Raw genomic sequence first — 25,344 nt, 5'->3', positions numbered from 1 at the left:
GACCCGCGGGAGCAAAAGCCACGGACGGCTCGGATCTGATTGGCTGAGCGGGAAGAGGTCGGAGGTCAGAATTCGCTCCTCTCGTTTCAAGATGGCGGCGACGCGCGCCTCTTCCCGGCGAGTGTTCGAGCTCTTCGTGTCCCGGATCCACTGGACTCTGTCCACCAGTGAGTCCGGGTGGCACGGCTGCCCCTCCCCCGTGCCGGGCCCCCCGGACGGGCCCGGGTTTCCAGTCACGGGGTGGTGTGAACAGCGGGCCCGATCCCCAGGGCCGCAGAGCCCCCTGTCCGCCCCGCAAAGGGGAGCCGCAGCCGGAGCCGGTCCCCGCCCGGCAGGAGCTGTCTCCTGTCCGGGACTCCAGCGGGGCGGGCGGCTCCATAGCTCCCCCCGCCCCGCCATTGTCTGCTCCAGCAGAGGGGCCAACCTCGTGGGTTGAGCAGGGGGTGTATCTCGAGGCAGCCTGTGCTGACCTTGAGGGGGTGCGTGTGATGGAGGGATGGGCACGTCTCACAGCGTTAGGGCCTTAGGCACCGGCCCATTGTCGTGGACTTCGTTGTGACTGTACGTTTTTTTCCCACAGAGGAACTCAGAAACTATTTTGCTCAGTTTGGGACTGTAAGAAAATGCATGTTGCCATTTGTGAGTATCTGCCTTTATTTAGCTAATTCCCCCTTTATGCAAAGTAAATTAACGCTGCTATTCATCATATAATCAACAGGAGCTGGAAAGTGTCTATTAGTTCATATTGTCCAACTTTCCCCACTAACTTGGGGTTGTTCCCTATGAACAAATGCTTAATTAGTTTAGTCCCCAGTGAGACTTCCACTACTCCTCCAGAATTTTTTCCACGGCTTTGTCGATATCACTGTTAGGAAGCCTTTTCTTGTATTCTGATCTAATTTTCCTTAATTCCATCTCCTTACTATATTTCCTTGGGTCACCCTAAATAACTCATATACCTCTTGTGGTTCATGCTTTCAGATTCTTATAAGCAGTTATAGCTAATATTTGGAAAACACTTCAGAATGTTAGAAGTGGGAGTCTGGACTTTTGGTTACTATTACCAGTGTGCCTGCTGATGTACTTAGTGAGCTTGTCCACATAACCTTTTGGAGCCTTACTTTACCCATCTGCAAAGTGGGTATCATAATCTCCTATATTTGTTGAACTCCTGTGATGCAAGATGTTATACGAATGCAAAGTTATTAGGTGCCTTAGTTGGTGTTAACTTGGTTTAACTGGATATACGGTATTTGATTTTGTGTGTTAAATAAGCTGAAAAGTGATTTTGCTGCTTCAAGCAGCCCTTTGGTAGGCAACGAAGGGGCCAAATGGGGTGGCTGTAAATAAATAAATAAATAAATAAAAAGAGAATTCCTTCATTCCACTTTAGCTGGGAAGATGGTTGTGGATGCTTCACAGATATGGGAAGCCACCCATTTTTAGGGAAAATGGCAGTTGGCTGATGCATGGTGGTTCATCTAAACAATGCTTCTACTGCCTCACTTTTCTCAGTTGTCTTATGTAAAAATATTCTGACAATGGTGGTGAATAAATTCCATTCTGAAGGTATAGCAGATGCATCTTTGCCTTTCATTTAATTCTCTGTGAGTTTACAATATTTCACTAAAGCGGTCGTAACTGGTAGGACACTGATTACCAGTCCAGTTTCTCAAAAATTAATATTTCAACAGGATAAAAGTATCTTGTCCCCTCACTAATAACCCCAATGTTAGTGAGCTACAGCTGGACAACAAAACAAACAACCCCCCTAAATTTCTTGTTGTGAACTGATCATTTTACCTAAGAGTAGGTTTAATAAGAATTGGAGACCACTTGGGAAGTGGGTGAAATTATTGGGCACTGCAGGGAATCATCTTATTTCTGAAAATAAAATTGATGTCTTTATCACCACTCTTTACAGGACACTACAGATGTCACACTGTGACAAGGCTAATGTCTAGACAGAAGATTCAGCATAAATTGGAAGTGGTGCTGGTGGTCATGATTGAAATTCAGTGGCAGAACTGTGTAGCAGACCCAGGCCTAACTAGCTGTAGCCCAGGCCTGAGGTACTTTGGCAGATTTGGCTATTGTAGCTGGCTTTGCTCTTCATGGATAGCAATGCATTTTTAAAGTGGCAAGTCCATTAAAAGGAATTTAGGAAGTCATGGATTTTTTTTTCCTATGTGTCTTGCTTGTCTTACTATTGCAATCTGCTTTCCTAGTATCTTAGACTACTGCTATAATCCTGCTCCCTCACTTTCCAAGGCTCAGGCTTCTGATTTAGATCAACCATGGGGCACGGGGCACTTTCTGGAGGATTCTCTGCAGCTTGAGGTCTTCAAACCGCAATTTGGGGACTTTGATAACTCAGACATAGGCTAGGGGTTTGTTATAGAAGTGGATGGGTGGGATTCTGTGGCCTGCATTGTGCAGGAGGTCAGACTAGATGATCATAATGGTCCCTTCTGACCTTAAAGTCTATGACCTCCATTTAAATGCTGCCACTTGTGGTAGACAATAGATAATGCCTTCAGTCTTGAACAAATAACCATCCTATGCTATCCAGCCTTTCAAACTAATGTTGAAAAGACATTGTTTTTGGCTGCTGGACTCAAGTTGTTGGAGGGGAGGGGAGCAGTATCCAGTTAATCAAGTTCACAAGGCAGTTGAGCACAAGTGTTCTGGAAAGGGTATGATGGGCTCCTGAAAAAGTATTTAATTTTCTCTAGTGAACTAAGGATCTTTACCATGAAAAACTTTGTAAGAGGGTGCTGTAACAATATATATGTAGTACTTTCAGTTTATTGAGCTACATTTTATTTTGTATTTGGTGGCTAGGATAAAGAAACAGGATTTCACAAAGGCTTTTGCTGGGTTGGATTCTCTTCAGAAGAAGGCCTTCGCAATGCATTACAGAAGGAATCTCACATCCTAGATGGCATCAAGGTAACAGTTTGTTTTAAATGAACATTTTATAAAAGAAACTGAACTCTTAACTTCTTTTGCATAGCCCAAGGGTGCTGAGGTGTCTTCCGTGTGCCTCGCCCAACACAAGTTGGATGAACCATCTAAACACTACAATAGAAGTAATGTAAAATTGACAACTGTAACACTCCCCAACCTATAACTGAGAACTTTCTCTGAAGTTATCCCAAACCTCTTTTCCAGATAGTGTGACTAAGCAGATTCTGCAGTGTCTCTTGAAAGTCAAACTTCCCTCATGTTGGACTAAAAGGAAGAAAACAAATTCAAGAGTAGAGGGCTGTCCAAGACAGCCTTGAATGCAGCCCACAGCTATATAAACTTAGGGACAGTCTAGATCGGTGGTCCCCAAACTTTTGATGGTTTTTGCCCCCCCTTACCCTGTCTGTGCCTGGCTGGGAGCCGGGCTGTGCCTCGGGGGTCAGGGGAAGAGAGAGAGAGATGTGGACAGGGATGATTTTTTTTTTTGTTTTTTTTTTTTAATGGGGAAGTTAGAATGAACATTGAGGTAGCTTTTTATTAGGGGTCTCTTTTTGCCTTCAGGAAGCTGAAGCCTAAAGGGGGTGGAGACTGAGATGAGGTGTTTGAACAGACGAAGCAGCCGGGTGCAATGCCAGACTGCACCCCTACAGGGCTTTCCTCTGACGTGGGAGGCTTGTCGGTGCTCCCCAGCTCTACCCCGGGTCTCCGCTGGTGGGTTAATGAGCTGTGCGGTGGCTGCAGGCTAGCGAAGCCCAGCCGCTTTGCTGCCCCCGGGCAGGCTGCTCTAACCACAGGGGGTGGGGCGGGATCCCCCGCAGGCTCCGAGCAATGGCCAATCCGGCCCCGACATCTGCCCAGGGCGGCTCAGCAGGCCTTGCAACGGCCCTTTCCGCGGGCACGCCGGAGTAGCCAGCGCACTGAGCCCGCCTGCACCGCCCGAAGTGCAGAGCCCGGCACCAGCAGGCTCCGGGCCCGGGGTCGTCTCCAGCGTAGCTCCGGGTAACCAATGCGCAGAGCTGCTCCCGGAGCTGCGCCCGGCTGGGAGCAGAGCTGAGCCACAGCTGGGCCTGTGGCCAGGTGTGGCTCTACTCCTGGCCCCACTCCCAGCCCTGGGTTGGGAACAGGGCCAGGCTGGGGTCAGTCATGGGGCCGGTAGCCCTGGCCCTGCCGAAGGTTCCTCAGTGTGCTCCTCAGTTTGGGGACCTTTGGTCTTTATGCACGTAGCACTTGAAGTCAAGTATTTGAGGTAGAATAGGAACCGAGAAATATATGCAAGACCTGAATTGTAAAGGGATTTAAATTAGAACCAACACTTTAAACTGCAGTGGAAATTACATGGGAGTCAGTGTAGTCTGTAGAGCACAGGTCTCATTCATATAACCACAATTAAAAAAGTAGGTGTATTCTGCATTTCCAAGAGTTTGAGTGGCCTTAAAGGATGGAGATATATATATATATACACACACACACACACTGTAATTAAACACCTGCAGCTGGCCCATGCCAGCTGACTTTGGGCATGCAGGGCTTGGGCTACATAGCTGTTTAATGGCTGTGTAGATGCTTGGACTGGAGTTCAGGCTCTGGGATCATTTCCCGTGGTAGGGTCCTAGAACCCAAGATCCAGTACAAATGTTTATACTGCAGTTAAACAGCTGTGTAGACAGAGCCCAAGCTGCAGGTCTTTAATTGCAGTGTAGACATAGCTGATGTAGTCTCCTGTAAAGCATATTGCACACATTCATACTGAAGGTCAAAGGTCTGGTTGACACTCCCCATCAATCAGGGCCTTTCCAGCCAAGTACAGAAGGGCTAAAAGGTGGTGGTTTGGGCCACTAAGGCTATCTGGAAATCCAGCACATGAGGATTCAGAAGAAGCCTTAGGTTTTGTGTCAAAGGGTAGACATGCTCCCTCACCTGAATTTTTCATTTCTTGCTTGTGCAATTTAGTATATTGCCTCTTATGTCCACATTGAATGTATTGGCTCAATGCCCCAAAACTTGTGTGGGTAATGCTAGAGTCAGACAACTGAGTTGTCCAAGTTTGATGCAACAACTTTAGAGCAAAGTATCAGAAAAGTGAAAACCACGTGCTGTCTCCTTTAGTGGCCTCACTTGAAGTCAGCGATTGCCCCAAACTACTCCATCCTCTCAGGGGGACTCATTTCCTTACAGAACTAGGCCTTTTGTCAGTATTGTTTGGACCCTTTCCCTACTATGACCATTTTTCCTCCCTGTAGAAGACTATGCATAGGCAGTTTATCCCATTTAATCCTAGACAGTTACTTTCCATTAGTTTTAGGTGTAGTTCTGGGGAAGCTATTAAGATTTTTCTCCCACAGGGCAGCACTATTTCTAACTTTCTTGTTGGGAACCTAGTATCTATACTTATGGCTCCTGAAACTGCAAGTGTAGCAGAGCAAAATACCTTCTGAGAGCATCTGTCCCAGAGTGAGATCAGTGGGGATGGAGAATATTAAGTCAGTTGTCTCTTGAAGTTTCAATTGTGGTTTAAATAGCTGTTTTCACTATTTCAGTTCCAGGTTCAACAGCAGAAACCCAGAAGTTTTCGAAGCCAGTATACAAATGAAGGAGAAACTGACATGAGTTAGCAGCAGCAGGAGACTTTATTTCACCAACATGTAAAGAAAGTCTAAAATAAACATTACTGAGGGGAAGTGTGAGTATTTGACTTTAAAACAGAATCCAGCTGTTTCCCCCTGCTGCGGCTGTATAGTTTATATTTGAGCTGGGAGGGGAACAGTGAATCATAAGAACTCTAGCCTACAAGCTCCCCCAAATTCCATTTATTACAGCATAAGCAGGTGGTTAGCTATATACACAAGGAGAACTATCATTAAGGTAAAGCTTTGCTAGTTTAAAAAAACAAACAAAACTAAAGCTCCAGGCAAGAGTATCTTACCCTGAGATGCTGGGACAGAGCTCTTGTGAGTGCTGATAGGGCACAGGGGAGTAGCATAGCTGAAGCCCTGCATAAAGATAATATGCCCCTGAATGGTTCAAAACAATCTTCCCCCTCCCCTGTTCTTCATGGGTGGTTGTCCTAGTTAGAACTTAAAAGAATCATTATGCACATCTGTCTACACTGCACAGAACTGCTAAACTGCTTCATGTGTAACCATCCACTGCTGATAGATTAAAAATATCATGAGCATGAAGTCCCAGTTTATAGTCCACTCTTGGTACTCAATTTGGACAGTTTATTCACTCCTTCCTCCTCTTCTTGCCCTCATGTTCATGTTCTTTAGGGCGGCTACTATCAGAGGGCCTCTTAGAACCCCCATGCTGTTTGGCTTCCTCCAAGAACTTGTCCAGACCGAAAGGATCTTCCTCAAATTGAACGGGTCCCTCTCTGCCCCTCTGTCTACGGTCTGAGCCGGAAAATTCCTTATCTGGAACAAACCTGCAGCAGAAGAGAGATGATGTTTAGTCCAGATTGTTTTAAATAACACAAGAAGAGGCTGAGTTTCTCCTGTTTTCTTACCTGTTAGTCTTTATTCGAGCCTCTAAGTCATCTCCATACATGTCTTTGTCCACATTTTTACTAGGTCTGTAGATGTTCTGGGCCATGTCTTTACCGCTTCTCCAAGGCTGGTCGTAGACATTGTAAATTTCATCCTCTCCTCCAGCAAATCCACTGTCCATACCCTAAAAAAGAGAAGAGAATGGATAATGTGTGAGGTACTAATCAGAGTAGGATACAAGAGTTTTCAAAAGCTCAGTGAGGTAACATTAAGCTGATGAATTACAGGGAAGTACAATATATAATGTCTACTGATCATGAACTCTCGGTGCTACAAACATCTGCTGTGTAAAGGACATTTCTGTCCTCCCAGCAAGCAACAGGAAAGAGCACCTGCATTTTAATATACAGGTATTATTTCAACCTGCCCTACAGAGAAGCTGTTTAACGTAACAGCTTTAGACTAGGACTAAAGCAACTGAAAATACTTTTAATGCTGTACTAAAAGTAACAAGCCAGCTTTAAAAAAAAATACCCAGGAGTCCTAGAATTGAAGTAAAGAGGAAAAGCCTGCTTTTTCAGCTTTTTGCATATGTTACACTTTCCCTACAGAGTCAATTTTCCTTCCTGGGGGTCTTCACAAGAAGTGAGAACAAATAAGAAAAATGACTGTAAGGTCACTGGGCAGGAGGACAAAGGGGCACGTGCAGTTCTTTCAATTAACTAGACTTCCCTGATAGTGTTGATTTCAAAGTACAGTTGGGACCTGGTTAAATAAAACTTACTGCAAGTGATAATTGTTTGAGAAGCATTTTCAATATGAGCAGTAAAACATGGAGTTGCAGTCTGCCACTTTCAAGCTCCTGTTCTGAATCCATGTCTTTACCATATGCCTCCTTGTCTCAGTAGCCCATTTCTTTATGCATTTTGCAAAAAGTGTTTCAAATGAAGTTCCTTCATTCCCCTGACAGAGGGTCATCATCCATCTAAGTTTGGATACTCTCTAATCACTTTAGTATCTCCGCACTAAATGAAAGGGAATCAGAACAGCTAGCTGAAGTGGCTCCTGCTCTGTCTTGCAACTTGTCTGTCTGCCTTCAAAGCTTTCCTCTGCACATCCAGTAGAAAGGGGTCACTAATTCTCTGCACTGGACTGTCCCTACAAAGGGATGAGTTGGCCCGACATTCACCTTTTAGAAATAAACAAGTGTGAAAGGGCCTCATTTCTTTACCTTGCTCTGGTTGAAAAGCCTCTGGTCATACTGGACCTCATTGGATGTCCGAGGGTTGGGAACACCCAGGGCAATAACTTCGCTGATATCTCTGTTCTCATTTCTCTGCAGCTTTGACCTGAGTTAAAAATGTAACAAAATTAACATTGTTCATTTGGAAGATAATCAAAGTTATTAAAGTTAAGATTAAAAATCATGACCTGCTGCTGGACCAATGACTAAGACAGTTTCTGTCAGAAGCTGGATTTTGACCCTGAAACTTCCATTTTAAGGCTGAAGGTTAACATGGTCTCTTGGCACAGGAGACATTTTGGGGGAAGGCCTTTGAGTTTGCTTTTCTACTGTTTAACATCACATCAAACTGGTTTAGGTTTAGAAACCTCTATATTTGCTTTCAATAAGAACCAGTACAGAAGACAATCTTAGGAGGTTGGGTGGTTAATTTCAGAGCTGATCACCACAAAAATTTCAAAAGTGAAAGCTCTGAAGTTTTTGGGAACTTAAAAGTTGGTCTGGGCAAAAACACGGGCTTCGTTTGAACCATTTTGCTTGAATTAAATAAGTTTAATGAACTGGAACCACATACCAGGGGTGAAATCCTGGCCCTACTGAAGTCAACAGCAGGTTTCCAATTGATCTTGGGTCAGAATTTCATCTCAACTGAGACTTTGTGTGGTTTCTAGGCTCTGTATCACTAAAACTTTGGTTCACAACTAAATTCCTCAGCATGCTTGCAGGATTTAAAAATGCCTTCAGCCAAATGGTTCTGGTTCAGGATATATACATAAGTTTGAGAGCTCTTTGAGTTAAATAGCTCCTGGAAGCTAGTTTTCTTGATCAGAAGCTAAGTGCCATACTAACTGCTACAAATATTTCACTAGTTACAGGTATGTCTACACTACAACTAAAAGCCCACAGCTGGTCCATCCCAGCTGACTCAGGCTCCCATGGCTGCATGACTGTAGATTTCTGGGTTCAGGCTACAGCCTGAGCACTGAGACCCTCCCACATCTCAGGGTCCTAGAGCCTGGGCTCCAGGTCAAGACTAGACCTCTACACTGCAATTAAATAGCCCCTAAGCCCAAATCAGCTGGTACCAGCCAAATGCAGGTTTTTAGTGTTAGTTCCTTAAGATCAACGTGTACATCCTGTAAACTCAGTTTCCATGAAGTTAAATGCTTTGCAGACATCCTGTGGAACTTAAGTTGTGTGATCTAAACATTTACTTACATACACTACTGGCAATGCTGATAAAGCTTTTAAAATCCTGTAACAGAAAGTGAGGGAGGAATACCAGTGAAGCCCTCATCAATACAGGTCACTCAACCTTGGCCCATGGGTAGAAACTTCTTTACTGTTATTTCCATTGCCCAGGAAGGGAGTTGCATGAATACAGCACTTAGATAAACTGCTCTTCCTGACTCACCTTTTGTCAGGGGCTGCTCTGGAAAGATTCCTGTCATGCTGTCTCTCTTTGCGACGGTCATGTCTGATTTCATCCCTCTCTCTAGCTTCTCCATCCTCTGTACAAACACATTTAAGATTGTTGATTATAGACAGCTACTTGTTATTTGATAGAGTTAAACCAGTCATCACTGCAGTAACTGAAGTCAGTGTTGATTTACAGAAGATGAAGGGCTCTATCACTTTTTAAATCAGATGTTTAACAAAGTGAAAAAGCAGAATCAAAACATCCCTTTCTAATGACATTGAGAGCATTTCTCTAACACCTGGCTTAACAAGACAGATGGAGGAGGCAGTCTGTCTGAACCACATTTTCTTGGCTTTCAGGGGTTTAAGTTAAATCTTCAAGGGATACTTCTCTCTCTAAAATGCCTGGGGATTAACACTTGGCAACTCCCATGGAAGTAAAAGGGTGTCATAGGTCCCCATGTACTATAGAAGAGTTATACTTCAAAGTGTTATTAAAATTAGGTTTTAGTAGCCGAAGAACAAGCCCTGGCATGCACTTCCAGCTGTAAGAAAGAACATCCAACAACTGAGTGGATTTATCACCAGACAGTATGTTTGCTCTTTGTAACTGGTACCTGGATCTTTGACATAATATTTCAAACCAGAGCATACAGCTGTTCCAGTACTTGGGATTCACAGTTTAGTAACTAACACGTCTAGTGTTCAGTGTGAACTAAAGCCTGCAGAGTTTTGTTTAAAATAGGCCCAGTTACAGGGATGCAAAAAAAATTCCTGCCTGACATCCTAAGACTTAAAAAAAGCTCATTTATGTTTTGTAAAGTCAGATTTGTTCTTGGCCTGTGACTGTCTTATTGTAGGTTGGCATAAAATATGTAATTCAGTTACAGTCCCGTGAAAAGAATCAGAATGGAAATATCAGCATGCTCTAGACAACAGAAGTGAATTAGTTTGTTCCCCCAAATCTCTTGCTGCCCCAGCCCCTCCTTTAAGTCAAGGGTTCCCTCTACAAATCCATAAAAGCTGCTCCTTGTTGTGGTCAGAGTGCATCTCTAGTTTACTGAAGAACCTTCTCTGCAGCATTCCCTGACACGGGAGCTTGGGGTTCAAAATCAAACTGCACTCCCACTAACTAGCTGAGTTGATGCCAGGTCACTCAAGACACAAGAAGCATTTGCTGTGCTTAGCAATTGCAGTCTAGGTTTAGTTAACACAGGCTCTCATATTCTTCCAACTAGTTTAAAGGGTTCAAACTAACATGAAAGCAACTTTAATATCCTGACTGACAAGATTTCTTGCGGGGAAGGAGAGGAGGGATGTACCTTTCTCAGCATGGGTTTTGATTCCAGCTCTCCTCTCTCGGGCTTTCTGGGCCATTTCTCTGAGCTTTTCCTCATGCTTTTCCTTTTCTTTCTGGGCCATCTTTCTCTCCACCTGGGCACGCATCTCCACAGCCTCACGAGCCTGCATGAGATTAAGAACACTTGTTAATACACTGGTAGGGCAAGAGATGCAAGGAGAACAACAGCTATGAAGCTGCGCACTAAACAGGCTTTGTTTTCAATAGGAATCAGATCGTAAACATGAAACAAAACCAGGTAGCCATACAGCCTAGCAGCTAAGACTAAGGGCATGTCTACACTTAGCTCTGGAGCAATCGATCCAGCAGGGGTTGATTTATCGTCTACTGAAGACGCAATTAACTCAACCACCAAGCGCTCTTCTGTTGACTCTAGTACTCCACCGGAGTGAGAAGCGTACGCGGAGTTGACAGGGGAATGTTAGCAGTCAACCTATCGCAGTGAAGACACGGTGGTGAGTAGCTCTAAGTGCATAAACTTCAGCTACGCTATTTTCGTAGCTGAAGTTGCGTAACTTAGACTGACTTAGCTCCTCCCGCCACCACCACCCCCCAAAGTGTAGACCAGGGGTAAGAAAAGAGTCACAAGCTCCCTGGAGATCAGTCCATGCTGAGCTGTTGATTCAAATATTTTGATGATACCACTTATATGTCTCATGTCAGCCCAAGAGGAAGATGGAGTAGAAAGCTATAATGTCACTCAGTTGATTTTTTCCAAGGAAATAAAAATACACAGAAGAAAATAATTAAACCAACCACAACAACACTGAGATTAAACAACAGCCTGACCTTTCTGTCAGCAATGTAGAGAGCCTCAGCCAGCTTGGCAAAGTTTTCATTAATATGAACAGTCTGCAGTCCTCTGCCATCTGCAGCCAGACGCTTGTCTAATGGAATAGTGTAACCCTAGAGTGAAAACAGACAGACACTTCATCACGAGAAAGAAATGTGGAATACTGAACAAGGAAATCAAAATCTTTACCCGTTGTTAATATGCTTCAGTGGACAAGCTTTTCACGAATTTGCATAATTATGCTGGAGAATACAAGCCTCGTCTCCAGTCTCCTTTTTTTCCACAAGGATCATCTGTTTTTTTCAACTAGCATCTTTATTGGGATGCGAGTGATCACCTGCAATTGATACATCTCAGCTCCTGACTTTGTGTTAAAAACTAGGGACCCACTGTTTCTGGTGGTAGCCAGTTTTAAAATCTGTGTTTAAAAGCTGATTTCTCTGAATTGTTTTTAATACATGTAAAACATTAGTCACTTCAGGACTCTGTGTCCCCAGGAGACAAGGCTCCCAGTGAGGCTGGGAGATAGTTAGGGTCTGCCTCCACCTCAAAAATGCAAGTCTATGAATATTGCAGGTATTTTGGGAGATATTTAAGACAGGTTTCTATAATGTTTTTGCTTAGCTAGGGTTTACGCAGTTTTAACCTAAAACTCGAGCCTCTAATCACTGTCAAGCACAGTTAAACAGTTTCATTTCGGTAGGAAAAAGTACCACAGCCTGTTGCTTTTCCTGCCTCCTTCATTTGGAATTTCTGCACAGCAGCAACTTTGAGAGAATGGTCAGAACAGTCACTGAAATTTTATTATTAATATCGCCTGCAAACACTGATCTACTGACAAAAGCAGTAGGACCCCCTATAGTTCTTGCTGAATGGCACAACACATATGTCCCCTGCCAGGGAATAATTTAGTTAAATTGGAAATGGAAAATGCACTAGTTTTAGAAGGCATAATTGAGAACTATCTAGAGAGTCTGAGTGACTGTAAAGAAATGCACTCTGTCCTCTGATGCCACTTTCCCCTTTTATCAGTTTAATTGACTTTCACAGAGAACCCAGAGGTTTTGGTTTAAAGCTCCACATACTGCAATATTATGGGGATTTTATTAAATACCATTCCTTCTCTCAACACATATAATCTCTTCCATGAAGTAATATATTCCCCATCAGCTCTGTGCTCCTGTCATCTTGACACTCCTAATAAATAGGAGATAGAAAAAACGAGCTCTGCAACTGTTCTCCATTCTGAAAGCAGACAGTTTACTGAGCTCTAGAGGTTTAAAGCCAGTATTATTCAGGCTGCAAATCATTCACAGAAGTCTCCCAGCAGGATGCAATATTAAAGGCTGAGTTTATGACAACTTAATTACCTTTGCATTTTTCCAGTTTGAAATGCATGGAGGAATTTTCCACTCTTGTTGCTCTTTCACGGTCATCTGAATTGAGAGAAAGGACAAGGGAGAGGGGTTGGGGGGAAAAAGAGAAAAGACTTTTTTTAGATTTATACCAGTAAGGAAAATTCTACACTTCCTCTCTCTCAAAAAGACAGCTAGGGAAGTATTGGGACAAGTCAGAAAGCAAGGTTCTTTGTAAACCAATAGCAAGATGCCAGGTCACAGTTCCATGATGAGCTGTAGCCAACTCCTAGAATCCATGACGGGACAAGAGGGTCCCTTGGGGAGGAGCAGAGAAGTCACTGAGCCCTACAAAAGATGCCAACCATCAACACAACACCCCAAGTTGTATCCTACTCTCTTCCTCTCTCGACTGGCTATCCAAAGGAAGGGTGGTAAAAGACAACACCAGCTGAGCCAACCATGCAGTACAACTAAGAGAGAAGAGACCAACCCTCCTCCTCACATGTGAATGTGCTTAAATTACATCGCATCATCATCAAAGACACCAGTTAATATCAGTTTAGATCCAAACTAAGATAATTGTGAGCTAAAGGTTTTAGGAAGGTGTGAAAATCCTTCTCTAAAGCAATTTGAGGATGCTCAAATTACTCTAATGCTCACTAGTTTGTGTGTGCATGTATGTGTGTCTCTCTATGAATTACTAACTGTTCTCCAAAGTAGACACTAAACCTCTAAGGGAGTTATTGAAACAGTAGAAGATCTCTGGGTTAAACCAATAGTGTTCCAAAGTTCCTATAAGTCTAGGATTTTATAAATCATTCTGTGTCTGTGCCAGACTGCCAGAAAGATGCAGGCATTGTGTTAAAGTGGGGAGGGGAATGTATCAAACAAACCAAGCTTAACAAAAATTTTCAAACAGTGAAGGTTAATGGGAGAAAAAGCCAAAAGGGTGCTATGGGAAATTATTTTAAGAGCTATATTTCCCTAGAACCAAGACAGGCAATAGCCTTTGCCTCTTAGACACTGAGCTAAACTGTTCAAGTCAAAAGGAATGTCTCCCCTTAAAGTTTTACAGGAAGGTTAAGAAGCTTGTTTTCCTTAACTTGCTCATAATTAAATTACTAACTGTAGTAACTGACTAGCCAGATAAATTGAACCATTGACTAGTACCCTCAATTTGACCACTGTATTATACCTTTATAAAAACTATAAGTTAGCTGGTGACATATTTCACTTGAACTTGTTTGTTTGTAACTGCTTGCTTAATCTTTTTATTAAAAGTATAAGAGATACATTGAACTGGTTTATTTCTCAAAACCTCAGCACAGACTAAGTAACCTGCATATGAAAAAGGTAAAATTGGTAATCAGTCCTGAGCCCATATTATATTTTAATTACTTAAAATAATGCCCTGTTAGTCCTACATACTGCAAGAAATACAGGAGGCTGAGCAGTACTGATATGCTAAGTCTAAAGCCTCACCAACCCTCCAAGCTGAGAAGAGTCACAGCAATGTGAGCCTTTGTAAAACAAGTGGGGAATTTAAATCAACCTTTGTGAAGGTATATAGGAAAATATACCTTCAACACTGCCCAGGCACAGAATTTTACATTTCACACTAAATTAATCACCTAGCAACACACCATAAGGCAGAGGAAAGGAGAAAAAGCACCACAGGTACCAGCTAGATCTCAATAGAATGGGGTTTAAGAACACACGCTAGAAGCCAGACCAGAAAATAGCAGCTACATTCAATACCTTTCTGCTAGGGGAGTGCATTACAGGAGCAGGAGGAGAAGGTGGCCCACGAGGAATTTTCTTGTTAATCCTGAAGGATAAAGCATAGTGTGATCAATAGGCAGTAAGAAAATGTGCTTATCAAAATCCTCTACTTGCTATGAAAAATTCCAGGTACTCACTTGAATCTTGGAGGTTCCATGGGGTCCTTCTGCATCTCCACCATTCGAATAACCCTCTGTTTTGCTCCAGAGTTGAAGGCCACACCCTGCTGAGATGGTGTGTATCTGAAGAAAGCAGTTGAGATACATTCAGTTCTCTATACACTGCCAGCCTCATCCTTCCTCATTTGACTGCTCTGCATTTCAGTTTTGTTCACACCATTTTTTAAAAATGCTCTTCAACACCAGAATGCACAGATGTAACGACATTCATTCAGCATTTGAACTGCCCCTTTTCAGGCTATAGTGTCCTGTTTCTGCAACAGGACAGAGTATAATATTTAAATTACAAACTAGAAGGATGAGAATAGTCTTATCTAGTCAGATGCCATAGTACCTGCTCATAGACACTGTTGGACTACGCACTGGCTATGACCCAGAAAAGCCCTTAATATACTTGCAGAAGTACGCTTTGAAGTGACCCAAACTCTGGGTTGGAAGTTTCTTGTGGCCACAGCTGAGATTCCTTCTAACTAAAGACTAATCTTGTAGTTCAGAATTGCTTTAGAGTTGGTCACACAATGTACAGGGAGAGCCTGCCTATAAAGACCTCATTTTGAGTGGAAACACACACATCATGATCAGTTTCCCCAGCACACTGTGCCCTCTGTAATGGGACTAATAATCACATTCCATTAAAAAGCAATAACCTTTTAAAATGTTTTAACTTCTGTTGTGATGACAATCAACATGCTTCAAACTAACTCCTCGTTAATAATGAAGTCTACATTTCTTGAATTAAGTTTCACACTGCAGCCTCCTGCAAAGGAGTAAGCTTCAAAAGAGAGGACCCTCCTCCCAAAAATCAAGGCATACTTTTACTAACCAATTCTACACAAAAGCATTATATACTTTAACTCGGTCCATACCGGATGTACTGAGCAGGAGCTAGTTTGTCAGCTGCTCGGACTGGCATGGCTGCCGCAACTTTCTGGGAGACAGATTTCTCCAGGGCTGCTCTCGTCTTTTCAGTTAGCTGTAATTAGGAATATAATGTTGAGTGCCATAACAAAGATGCAAAAAATAAAATGTAGCTTTAATAGCTATATGCATCAATGTATACAGTACCTCTTTCACTGCTTCCTCATCAGGTCTTTGCAGGTCAGGGTCATCCACATTCATAACTTCTTTAGGTACCAGATCTGTATATTTGCTGTAAATTACCTGAAACACATTATAAATGATCAGTGCTGTGGAACAGGAATACATGGAAATGCACCATTCCACAAGGAGATATTTCAGAAGACAGATTATCCTTTTGATAATATTAAGCATTTATATAGCAATCATTCAGCTTCCAGGTGCACCACAGAAATCAGGATTTCTCAAAAAACGTCTGTGAAATAGGGAAGTAGTATCACCCCCTTTTTACAAATGGAAAAACTTGAAGGCAAAGAAGTGACCTGCCCCAAGTGACATAGCAAACTGCCACTAGAGCTGGGATTAGAATTAATGAATTCCTGGCTCCCAGTCCCTGACCCAGTCCCTCTCCTTTTTTGGGATCCCCTAGCAAAGCTAGAAAACCCAGATTTATATATCAGTTTTCAAGAACTAGGGAAATTTAATTCAAATGGCTATCCTGCTTTTATACCTTACATCATCATCTTCCCTACCTCCTTGAAATTGCTAAATATTTGAGAGATCTCATGTTTTTCCTAGCATGAATAATTCAGTCCTCCAACACACAATTATTAAATCTTAATCCCCAATAATAATAATATAGGGAAGGAGTGTTACTGAAAGGTTCATACAAGGAAAAAAAAATGCACCTAGAATTAGGATTTTACATCTGTCTCAATAAGTAACATCAGAAAATCCTGGCTCAAAGGGTTAAAATCTCTCAATAGCTTTTCTTGCAAGTAGAAAGGTGGAATAAACTGCTCCTAATAGTGCATGCCTAACTATAAAACTGACCTGTAGTCTCAGTGCCAAATTAGCACACAAGAGCCATTTACTGCTTCTTATCCACATACTGCAAAATTAATAATCCCTTAAATGAGCATCACTATTCCAGCATCTCACAAAGCCAAGTGAAGGACATCTGAAGAACAGTATTCCTCTATGGTAATTAACTATAAAACTCAAGAGCCTCACTGCACGAAGGACCAAGCAATCGAAGGAGCTCAGAATATTCTCAGAGCCAAAAGAAGGCTAAAGGAGTTATCTCAAAATTACAATATACCTCTGTCAGGTGATTGGGGCACAAATGAGCTTTGTGAACTAAATCCACAACTCATTACCCACTAAACAGACATTCTACTTGTGTGCAAAGTGACAGTAAAGTGGATGCAATGTGGAGATTAGTCTGACATTAGTGGCGATAACCAATATCTTATAAATGTTAATTGGACCACTGTTTTGATGATGAGGACGAAGGAAAGTCAGGTAAGAGATTCATCGCTATTGGGCTTTAGCATTTCATTTTGAAATTATTCCAATGTGGAGTGATCAGAAATCAACTTATTGGTCCCTCTGAAAGATTCCTTTTGCAGGTTGGGGCAGTCGTAACAGGCAAAGACTAAATGTCTGTGTGCTTTGGTGCTATCAGAAGAGATTGCTTTCTGACATTCCTATATCTGAAGACACTTCACCTAGCAGTAGAATCTAATCATACATGCTTAGAATTCTATAAGAACAGGCTTATATGGAGAACTTTCTTGCCTGAAACTTGTCACATTGTAACTGTTTAAATATTTTTTCAGCAATATGTTTGATTCTGTATATTCAAAGTGGCTCTAAACAGAGCTATATCAACTACATATGTAAAGTAAGCATCATTTGCAGGCCTGAAATGCAGCCATCTACAGGAATGGAATGGGGTAACCCCGAACACTACAAAACAGATTTTTCCATTTTGGTCTATGGCAAAAGTGACTAACTTCAAAATTCTCCCCTGCACTTCGACTGGAGAAGGCACCATCTATTTATCCAAACTGGAATTCAGGTCACTCCACAAAGACCCAGGATTAACCCCACTTCTCAAGGAAAGCTCTATCAAAAGAGATGGATACTACTCTGATATGAGTAATGAACCATTTCACAAATTATTAGGTCTATTCTATTAATGTTTTCATACCATAGCCATCAGTGTGTTCTGATTAAGGAAATTTTCACCCCTCAAAGTTTGAGTCACCGTCACATTCACTGGGCACTTGATACTTTTAGAAAGCTACACCCCTTCCTCATCTACCTTGGGGTTTTGAACAGCACTCATCCCTGTAAAAAGTAAGTGCTCCTCCTAGTGCTTAAATTTTCATGGGGCTATCCATCAATCCAGGAAGAATCTTGAGTTCCTTAACAATTATACATACCAACATCTCAATGATTTTAAAATTAAAAAGCCCTCTGTGTTCAGCTCTTTTTTTTCAGATTTCTTTTAGGTTACTCTGGAGAGAGATGGATAATAGTTACTGTGGCAAGGAAATGATCCAGTCAAACCTCACTAATTCTCCTGTTCCCACACCTGTTTAAGGAAAATGAAAGCTTTGATGTAGTCTATGATCCAATCCACCCTCTCTGAAATATGAGCTCCTCATAGTGGGCTTGGGAGTTTGCATAATGGTCTTCTAAATGTCAATTAAGACACCACAATAACCAATTTAACCATTTCCTTTTAGGAATCACTACTACAGATATAGGAGCCAAATCTGTTCCCATTGAAGTCAATGGGAGTTTTGTCACTGAGTTCAGTGGGGGCAGGTCTGGGCCCAGAGCGTCTGACAGTATAGCAATTTTAAGTCAGCAACATTGCCCACCCCATATTGCAATGCAATGGAAGTTGCAATAACAAAATAAGACTCCAATGCAAAAAGGAGTTAAAACATGAAGACTATCCACACACACACAAAAAAAAAGTAGTAAATGTTACTGTGACACTGGCAGACCAGGTGCCAACTCATGCCAAGGCCCCAGGCCTCACTGAACATTTACAAATGCATAGCTGGAAACCATTCTTGGTTACTTGTGCGTTAGCATTAGCAAAATAAATATTAGATGGTAAGTTGTGTTTAGTGTTTTATAAAATGCCTGTAGCATGCTGCATGTATTGTTCTCATGCAACTGTACCCCATGTTATAAAGTGATAGCAAGCATTTGCATTGTAAACCTCTATGTAACTCAACAAACCAGGAAAGAGGAAGAGACTTGTGCAATACATTTGTTTTGTGTGTTGATGGTCTCTAACAAGAAGATGTTAAATCCTGTTAATTAAAGGCAAATGAGCCATTGTATAATATCAAGGATCAAAGACTCTGTTAAGTGCATTCCTCCTCCTCTTCACCCCTCCCCGCATGAGGAAGGGACTTCTATGGGAACTCTGACTATCAGCTTGATTTCTGAGGGAAGAAGATATAAAAATGCCTCACAAGGAAAAATAATCATCTCTTTGCTGTTTGAACTCTCACAGGGCCAGAGACTCCAAAATTAAGCAAGAGATCCACCAGGGTTATCCCTGGGTTTGCCCTGAAAGATATTTTGAATTAAAAGATCACTACAACTCTGTCACTCTTAGGATTTAGATTGCAACTCATTTGTGTTATATGCTTGCTTGCTTTAACCTGTAAATAACCCTTACTCCCCCCCACCCCCCAAGTTAATAAATCTTTAGTTTATTACAGAATTGGCTACAGGCATTGTCATTGGTAAGAGATATACAGTACAAATTGACTTGGGGTAAGTGACTGGTCTCAACCTGAATATTTTTTTTATTCTGGTGTAAGTGACCATTTATCACTAAGTCCAGCTTTTCTCAGTTGCAAGATAGACTGGAGAGCCTAAGGGGACAGTCTGTGACTTACAGAAAGACTGTATAGTGATACAGGAGTTCACATCTGATACTGGGTTGGTGAAATCTAATTACAGAACATTCCACCAGTTTGGGGTGTCTGTCCTATTTTTGACAATCTGCCCTAAGGTAGGTACTCATGGTCATGAGTCACTCCAGATAGCATGACAGTTACAATAAAAGCACATAGGGTCCACTTTTCTGGAAGCTGTGCTTGTGCTATTTTACTGCCTGCATTTCATAGCCAAAAAGAGACCCCTGATTTGGTCCTGAATTACAGAAGTCTGATTGAAGGCTGACTCTGACAAGCCGACCCTCGTGCCTTGCTTTCTGTAGAATGCCCCATGATGGTCAAACTCCAGTATAATACTCACCAACAACAGACAACTTTTGAGTAGGCACTTTCACCCCCATTACCTAACCTCTGTAAGATCACAAAGTTATTATCTCAGTTACAAAATAGAAAGACTCAAGTAGGTCTGGGTCACCATATCCTGCCAATCGTGCCACTCATATCTGAGTGATCTTACCTCATCTCCTAAACTTTTAACAAAACACATCAATGCTTAAAAGTGACCATCTAGATATCCAGTGTCAAAATGGTGACAGTTTGTTAGAACAAACATGTTTAACCCAATTTGTTTAAGGCTTCCAGACACATGTACGCCTATTGTAAGAATGTATTACCTTGTCCTTTGACTGTCCCTGTCGAGCTATAGCATCGTATTTTATTTTTCCTTCTGCATCCACTTGAACGGCCAAAGCATTGGACATTTTCTTCTTTCGGCCCATATCCAATGGGTATTGGGCCACATGGATTTCTGGGAAAGCACCTCCATCTCCAAAATCCTGCACAGAAAGGAAACAGAAGTGAGCAATAGATGAAACATGTGGCATGAAACCAAGCATGAGATTTGCCAGTATTTTTCAGCAAGGAATGGGAGCAGGGAGTGCTTTGGTTCCAGCACAATGGCCTTGTTCCCAGAGTGCAACAACCAGACTATACAACAGTGTATTTTTTCAGTGGGCAGCAGAATTCAGAATTCTTAAAATAGAAGAGAGAGATGCATTCGTTTTCCTTCGGGCAATGTCCAGAATTATTTGTTGCACCATACAAGGGCTCCTATCCCTGACTGGACTATGTCAGACACTACCACAATACAAATAATAATCACAGAATTAGATTCAGACATGAATCAAGGAGTTTGAACTTTAAGTATTTTACTATTACAATAAAGCAACTGCAAACTACTAATGTTACAAGAGTGACAGTTTTCTGCTGCTAAGCTATATTTGGTATTTGTCACTTTTCACAGCAAAATTAGCAGCGGACATTTTTTAGCAGCTTATTTGTTGCTTTAACAATGAAACACTCTTTTCACAAAACCTGTAGCTCACGCATTCAAAATGATAGGTATGCTAGACTCCAACACATTGGCACTTGGGTAGGAATTCCAAGCCCCCATGCTTCAAGAGTTCTTACCTGCCCTTTCACTCAGTATTTAATGAGCTGAAGGAGACAGGCCTCTCAAACCAGACCATTCTGAATCCATAAAAGTTGAGATACATCTAGGATTAGTGATCCGTACACGCTAAGAACAATCTGAGCTGAGTTACCAAAGCTCTTTCATTCAAGTGTCACATTCCAAGACCCCAGTTACAGAATTAAATAGTCTTCATACCCTAACCAGACCAAAAGATAGTCATTGGTCAGTAAACCAAAATGAGATTCCTTTTCATAGTACTTTTGCTATGTTAGAGACTGATTTTTAAACTTCGTTTTTATTCTCTGGGCCAAGATCATGCTTGGAACAGTTTACTGCTCTTAAAGACATTTGTACTGATCTATCAACTGGACAGATACTTGTAACAGTCCTTCCCACATACTTATCAGCTCATGTACTGCTCGTGTTTGGAAGTTAGGCTGGATGCTATTTGAAAGCCATGACACCCAATTTTAAAAAGATATCTTTAGCAGCTCTATTAATTTTGCTAATTAAAATGTAGTAAGGAAAAGAATTAATGAAAATGTGGAAATTTTAAGATCCGATATCTCATCAGACATTGAAACTAAAAAAGAATATTATATATTAGTGGAAAGCCGCAACTGCTATATGAGATATCCTTTTCTAGTCCTGATGGTTTGCAAAGTATTAACACTTCAGTAGAGTCACTGGTCCCTTGTCCCAGAAGTGCTGTTGTTGTTAACACTCGTTTAGGACTAACCACACCAAGTCTGAGACCTCATGTCAAATGTAATTTTAAATCACTGCAAGGAATTTCTGGGTCAAAATACAAAGTGTCTTGGTGCAATTTCTCAAAAACACCTGTTCTCACTCCCAATTTGTCGGCATTTGCAGTTGAAAGGAGATTAACCAAGTTCAGGGTCAAGACTAAGAACACACACATCATTATCTCGGGTTGTTTTTGGCAATTATATATTTAACACCGATGTCTGACAAATGCCAATGCTTTCTACAACCACAGGACAGTAAGATAATCTGTTACTAATTAAAACACTGTAACCATGAGTTTGTTCTCTGATGCAACTCTTTTTAGCTGTCCAACTGTAATCAAGCATGGAAAACTTTAATCTGAACTGTGTATTTAACAAATCAGGAAAATGAAAATAGGCATGTGTTCAGAAGGCCATGATCTCAAGGGCTGCTTGCTTTCATTTTATATTCTCCTCCACAGGGAAGGTAATGTACAATATAGCTAGAAAGTTCCTATGGTAAGTAGTAATACTGTAAAACAAAACCAAACCCAGAATACTTCCACCTGGACTGGTGGACATAACCAGTCAATTTCTCATATGGTGGGGCGCTACACAATTTTCTATGCTATATCTAAGTGCTTGGATTTAATCTATCCTTTAAAAAAAAAAAATCAATAATAAATGAGAGCTATCACCAGAGCATGAATTCAAATATTTACCTCTAGCATTCGTGGTATCCATCCTTTCCGATAACCATATGGGGGAGGTTCCCTGCGTGATGACACCAATGCAGTCTGTCTTGACCTCTGAGATCTTGCCCTTTCTTCTAACTCTAGCTGGTCCTGAGACAGCTGAGTTGGGGCTGGCAAAAAACTGCACAAACAAAAACAAAAGGATGTTAACTTTGACAGCCTCATCCACTCAACACAATTGAGATCAAATGCAATATTTGAGTCTGTTGTTAGAGTATTTCAAGGGAATGTTAATCTTTGCCACTGATCTGTGTTGGATCAGAAATAATATCTAACATTTAACAGTTGAGTGCAGGACTTTTCAACTGGGCCACAGCTGCTACTGAGTTGAAATGTTGAAGGTAGCACTCTTTCTCAACCTCTCTAGACTTAACATAATTAATACATACATATTTCCAACCCCTGTTTGAGCCAAAGCACACCAGGAGCCATGTCTGCCTTTTCTTTAGCAACAGAGCAGAAGAACATAACAGATCTTTCCATGTAAGTATGTTTTCTACCATTCTGTCAAAGTGAATAAGAAAATATCCTCCAATTCTTAATGACTCTCTCATGTAAATGGCCACAGACACAATGATATACCTCATTCTCACTAAGATTTGGACAAAGTACCCAAGCTATACAAGATGTTCCTTTCTCCAGGGTCGTGCACACTTTCTCCAGAGCACCTCTTGTTCCCATTGGCCAAGAACAAAGGACTCAGCTAAAATTCCAAACATTTAGCTTCCCACATTTCAGCTCACCCTGCACCCCCATCTGAGTACCAGGCTGCCCCTCTTTACATGTCCTTAAGGAAACGTTTGCTTGCAAAACGTTTGTCAGAGTAAACACAAAAAGAGATATACCTTAAGCTAGACAGAGCAATGACACTGATCTTTCAACTTCTCTCAGTAGACTGCCTAGGACCTAGATGGAGCTGTGCACGCCATGGGATCTATCATCCCAGCCCACGGGTGTCTGCCCATATCCAGAGCGTTATGTGCAACCCCCGTGCACAGGGGTGTCCTGGACAACGCTGCATCAGACCCCAGGCTCCCTATGCCCCGGTCTCCACGCAGGAGTGATTGCGTAGCCCCTCGGAGACGTCATCACACCCTAGGGATCCCCACAGTGGGGGTGAGAAGGGGGAATTAACCCTTTCAGCTCCAGAGAGCTGGCTGCACATTCTGGAAGAAGGCTCCCGTCTCTAACTCCCTCTGCAGACCCCCTGTTCGGGGTCCCCCTGGTACAGGCCCGAAGGCTGGCCGCAGACCTCCGGACCCGGGGTGCACACTGCCTCCCGCAGCGCCGCCCTGGGAGCTGGCAGCTCCCACGCTTCCCCAGCCCCAGTGCTCAGCCGCCGGCCGAACCGGGACGCAGGCCGGTGGGAGGTGTCCGGTCCCCGCGCCCCGCCCCGTCTCTCCGGCCCTGTCCCCCTGGCGGCGGGGCCCGCGGCTGGGCGTTCGGGAAAGGCCCCGGCTCGGGGCGGCCTACGCGCCGCCCGCGCGGTTTGTCCCTGGGTGGGGGCAGGAGCCACCTCGCACCCGGAACGGGCCCGCCAGGACCCGTCCCCGGCCCCGTCCCCTGCGGGGTGTAAGTGTACGCGGGCTGGACCGTGAGCAGGACGGAGGGAACCCGACCCCAAGCGGAGACCTGCCCCACCAACCTGGTGAGCGCCATCTTCCTCTTCTCGCTCGGATCGGGCCTCGGGGGCCCTGGCCAGTGGCCGCACGGAGGGAGGGAGATCGCAAGTGCGCAAGCGCAGACTTCAAATGCATCTGGGAGTTGTAGTCTCTCTCTCATATCTTTTCTCAGCGGGAAGGTCACATGCTACACTACGCAGACGTATGACGAAATGGCTTATGGGAGTTGTAGTCTTCCTCACAAGCCTGCCTCTAGACTTGATGAACAACGAGGAGTCTGGTGGCATCTTAAAGACTAACAGATTTATTTGGGCATAAGCTTTCGTGGGTAAAAAACCTCACTTCTTCAGATGCTGCATACATGTTTCTAATGCATATGCGCAGGTTGAACACTTGAGGGAGTTGTAGTCTCTCTTCTCCAAGCCATAGTGTCTTGCAGGACTGGGAGCTTTCTGTGTTCCAAAGAAGTCTGAGCACTGATTAGGAAACTGACCCCATCCTTTTCATGCGGATGCTCATAGCTACTGAAGCTGCAATGGGAATTGCTGACTTTTCATGCTTACAGGCGCTGTGCAAACACTCTTATGTAGCACAGTTGTGGAGTTTTCCCTTGAGCTGTCTGATCCAATTGGACAAATGCCAGAGCTTTCTTCCTTGTTCAGGGGGTGAAGCTCCATGCCCATACTCAGTCACCACATGGTGATCTTGCGTCAGGATGTGGTGTGTTGCACTCTGATGACATAACACTAGTGTCATGATGCGATATTGTTAACTTGTGACTAAAGAATCAAAAAAGAGTCAGTACGATGAAGCAAAACAACAGTCCCCGCACCCACCCTCGGATATTGCTGGCATTTCCAAACCACTGCTGCCAGAAGAATGTCACAAATCCAACAAAACCTGGATAATCCCAGGAAAATTGCTTAAAGTGGCAATTCTGAAGGAAGGGAGCTCAATAACATATTTGCATCTTTTCTCTAGGGTGACCAGACAGCAAGTGTGAAAAATTGGGATGGGGTGGGGAGTAATAGGAGCCGATATAAGAAAAAGACCACAAAATTAGGACTGTGTCTATAAAATCAGGACATCTGGTCACCCTACTTTTCTCAGACCTGCCTTCCACAAAGATGGCTGCTGAGCCCAGCAAGTTAACACTAATTATCTAAAATAAAATTGTTCTAGGGAGTGACAGAAAAATATAATACAAGTGTGATTGCAATTAAACTTCTACTAATTCTGGTATATAGTGCCTAGGAACCATAGCTTGCTGCATTAGAAATAGGTAGGTAGGCTGGTTAAGATGATGATGAAAAAAGTGGTAAATATTATAAGCATTTTTATGAAACTTGGTCACAGGTAAAATATCCTTAACTAGATTTAAAG

General features: G+C 42.7%; 2 protein-coding genes across 2 annotated transcripts; one reads left to right on the top strand and one right to left on the bottom strand.

Annotated features, from left to right (window-relative positions):
- Positions 1-8: 8 nt before the first annotated feature.
- On the top strand, positions 9-5,654 carry LOC120403576 (SRA stem-loop interacting RNA binding protein). The gene is made up of 4 exons (XM_039534827.1): positions 9-167; positions 581-639; positions 2,845-2,952; positions 5,508-5,654. Exons 1-4 carry the CDS (start codon positions 92-94, stop codon positions 5,580-5,582), a joined length of 318 nt encoding a protein of 105 aa, XP_039390761.1. The 5' UTR covers positions 9-91; the 3' UTR covers positions 5,583-5,654.
- Positions 5,575-24,142, bottom strand: SNW1 (SNW domain containing 1). The gene is made up of 14 exons (XM_039534825.1): positions 23,985-24,142; positions 22,307-22,460; positions 20,057-20,218; positions 15,655-15,750; positions 15,456-15,562; positions 14,548-14,652; positions 14,387-14,456; positions 12,641-12,706; positions 11,267-11,383; positions 10,440-10,581; positions 9,113-9,209; positions 7,687-7,804; positions 6,476-6,639; positions 5,575-6,394 (listed from the first exon to the last, which is right to left on the bottom strand). Exons 1-14 carry the CDS (start codon positions 24,119-24,121, stop codon positions 6,196-6,198), a joined length of 1,734 nt encoding a protein of 577 aa, XP_039390759.1. The 5' UTR covers positions 24,122-24,142; the 3' UTR covers positions 5,575-6,195.
- Between the last annotated feature and the right edge of the window lie 1,202 nt (positions 24,143-25,344).

This window comes from Mauremys reevesii, linkage group 4 (genome assembly GCF_016161935.1).
Source record: "Mauremys reevesii isolate NIE-2019 linkage group 4, ASM1616193v1, whole genome shotgun sequence".
Classification (NCBI taxonomy): Eukaryota; Metazoa; Chordata; order Testudines; family Geoemydidae; genus Mauremys; species Mauremys reevesii.
This window is presented reverse-complemented; position numbering and strand designations above follow the sequence as displayed.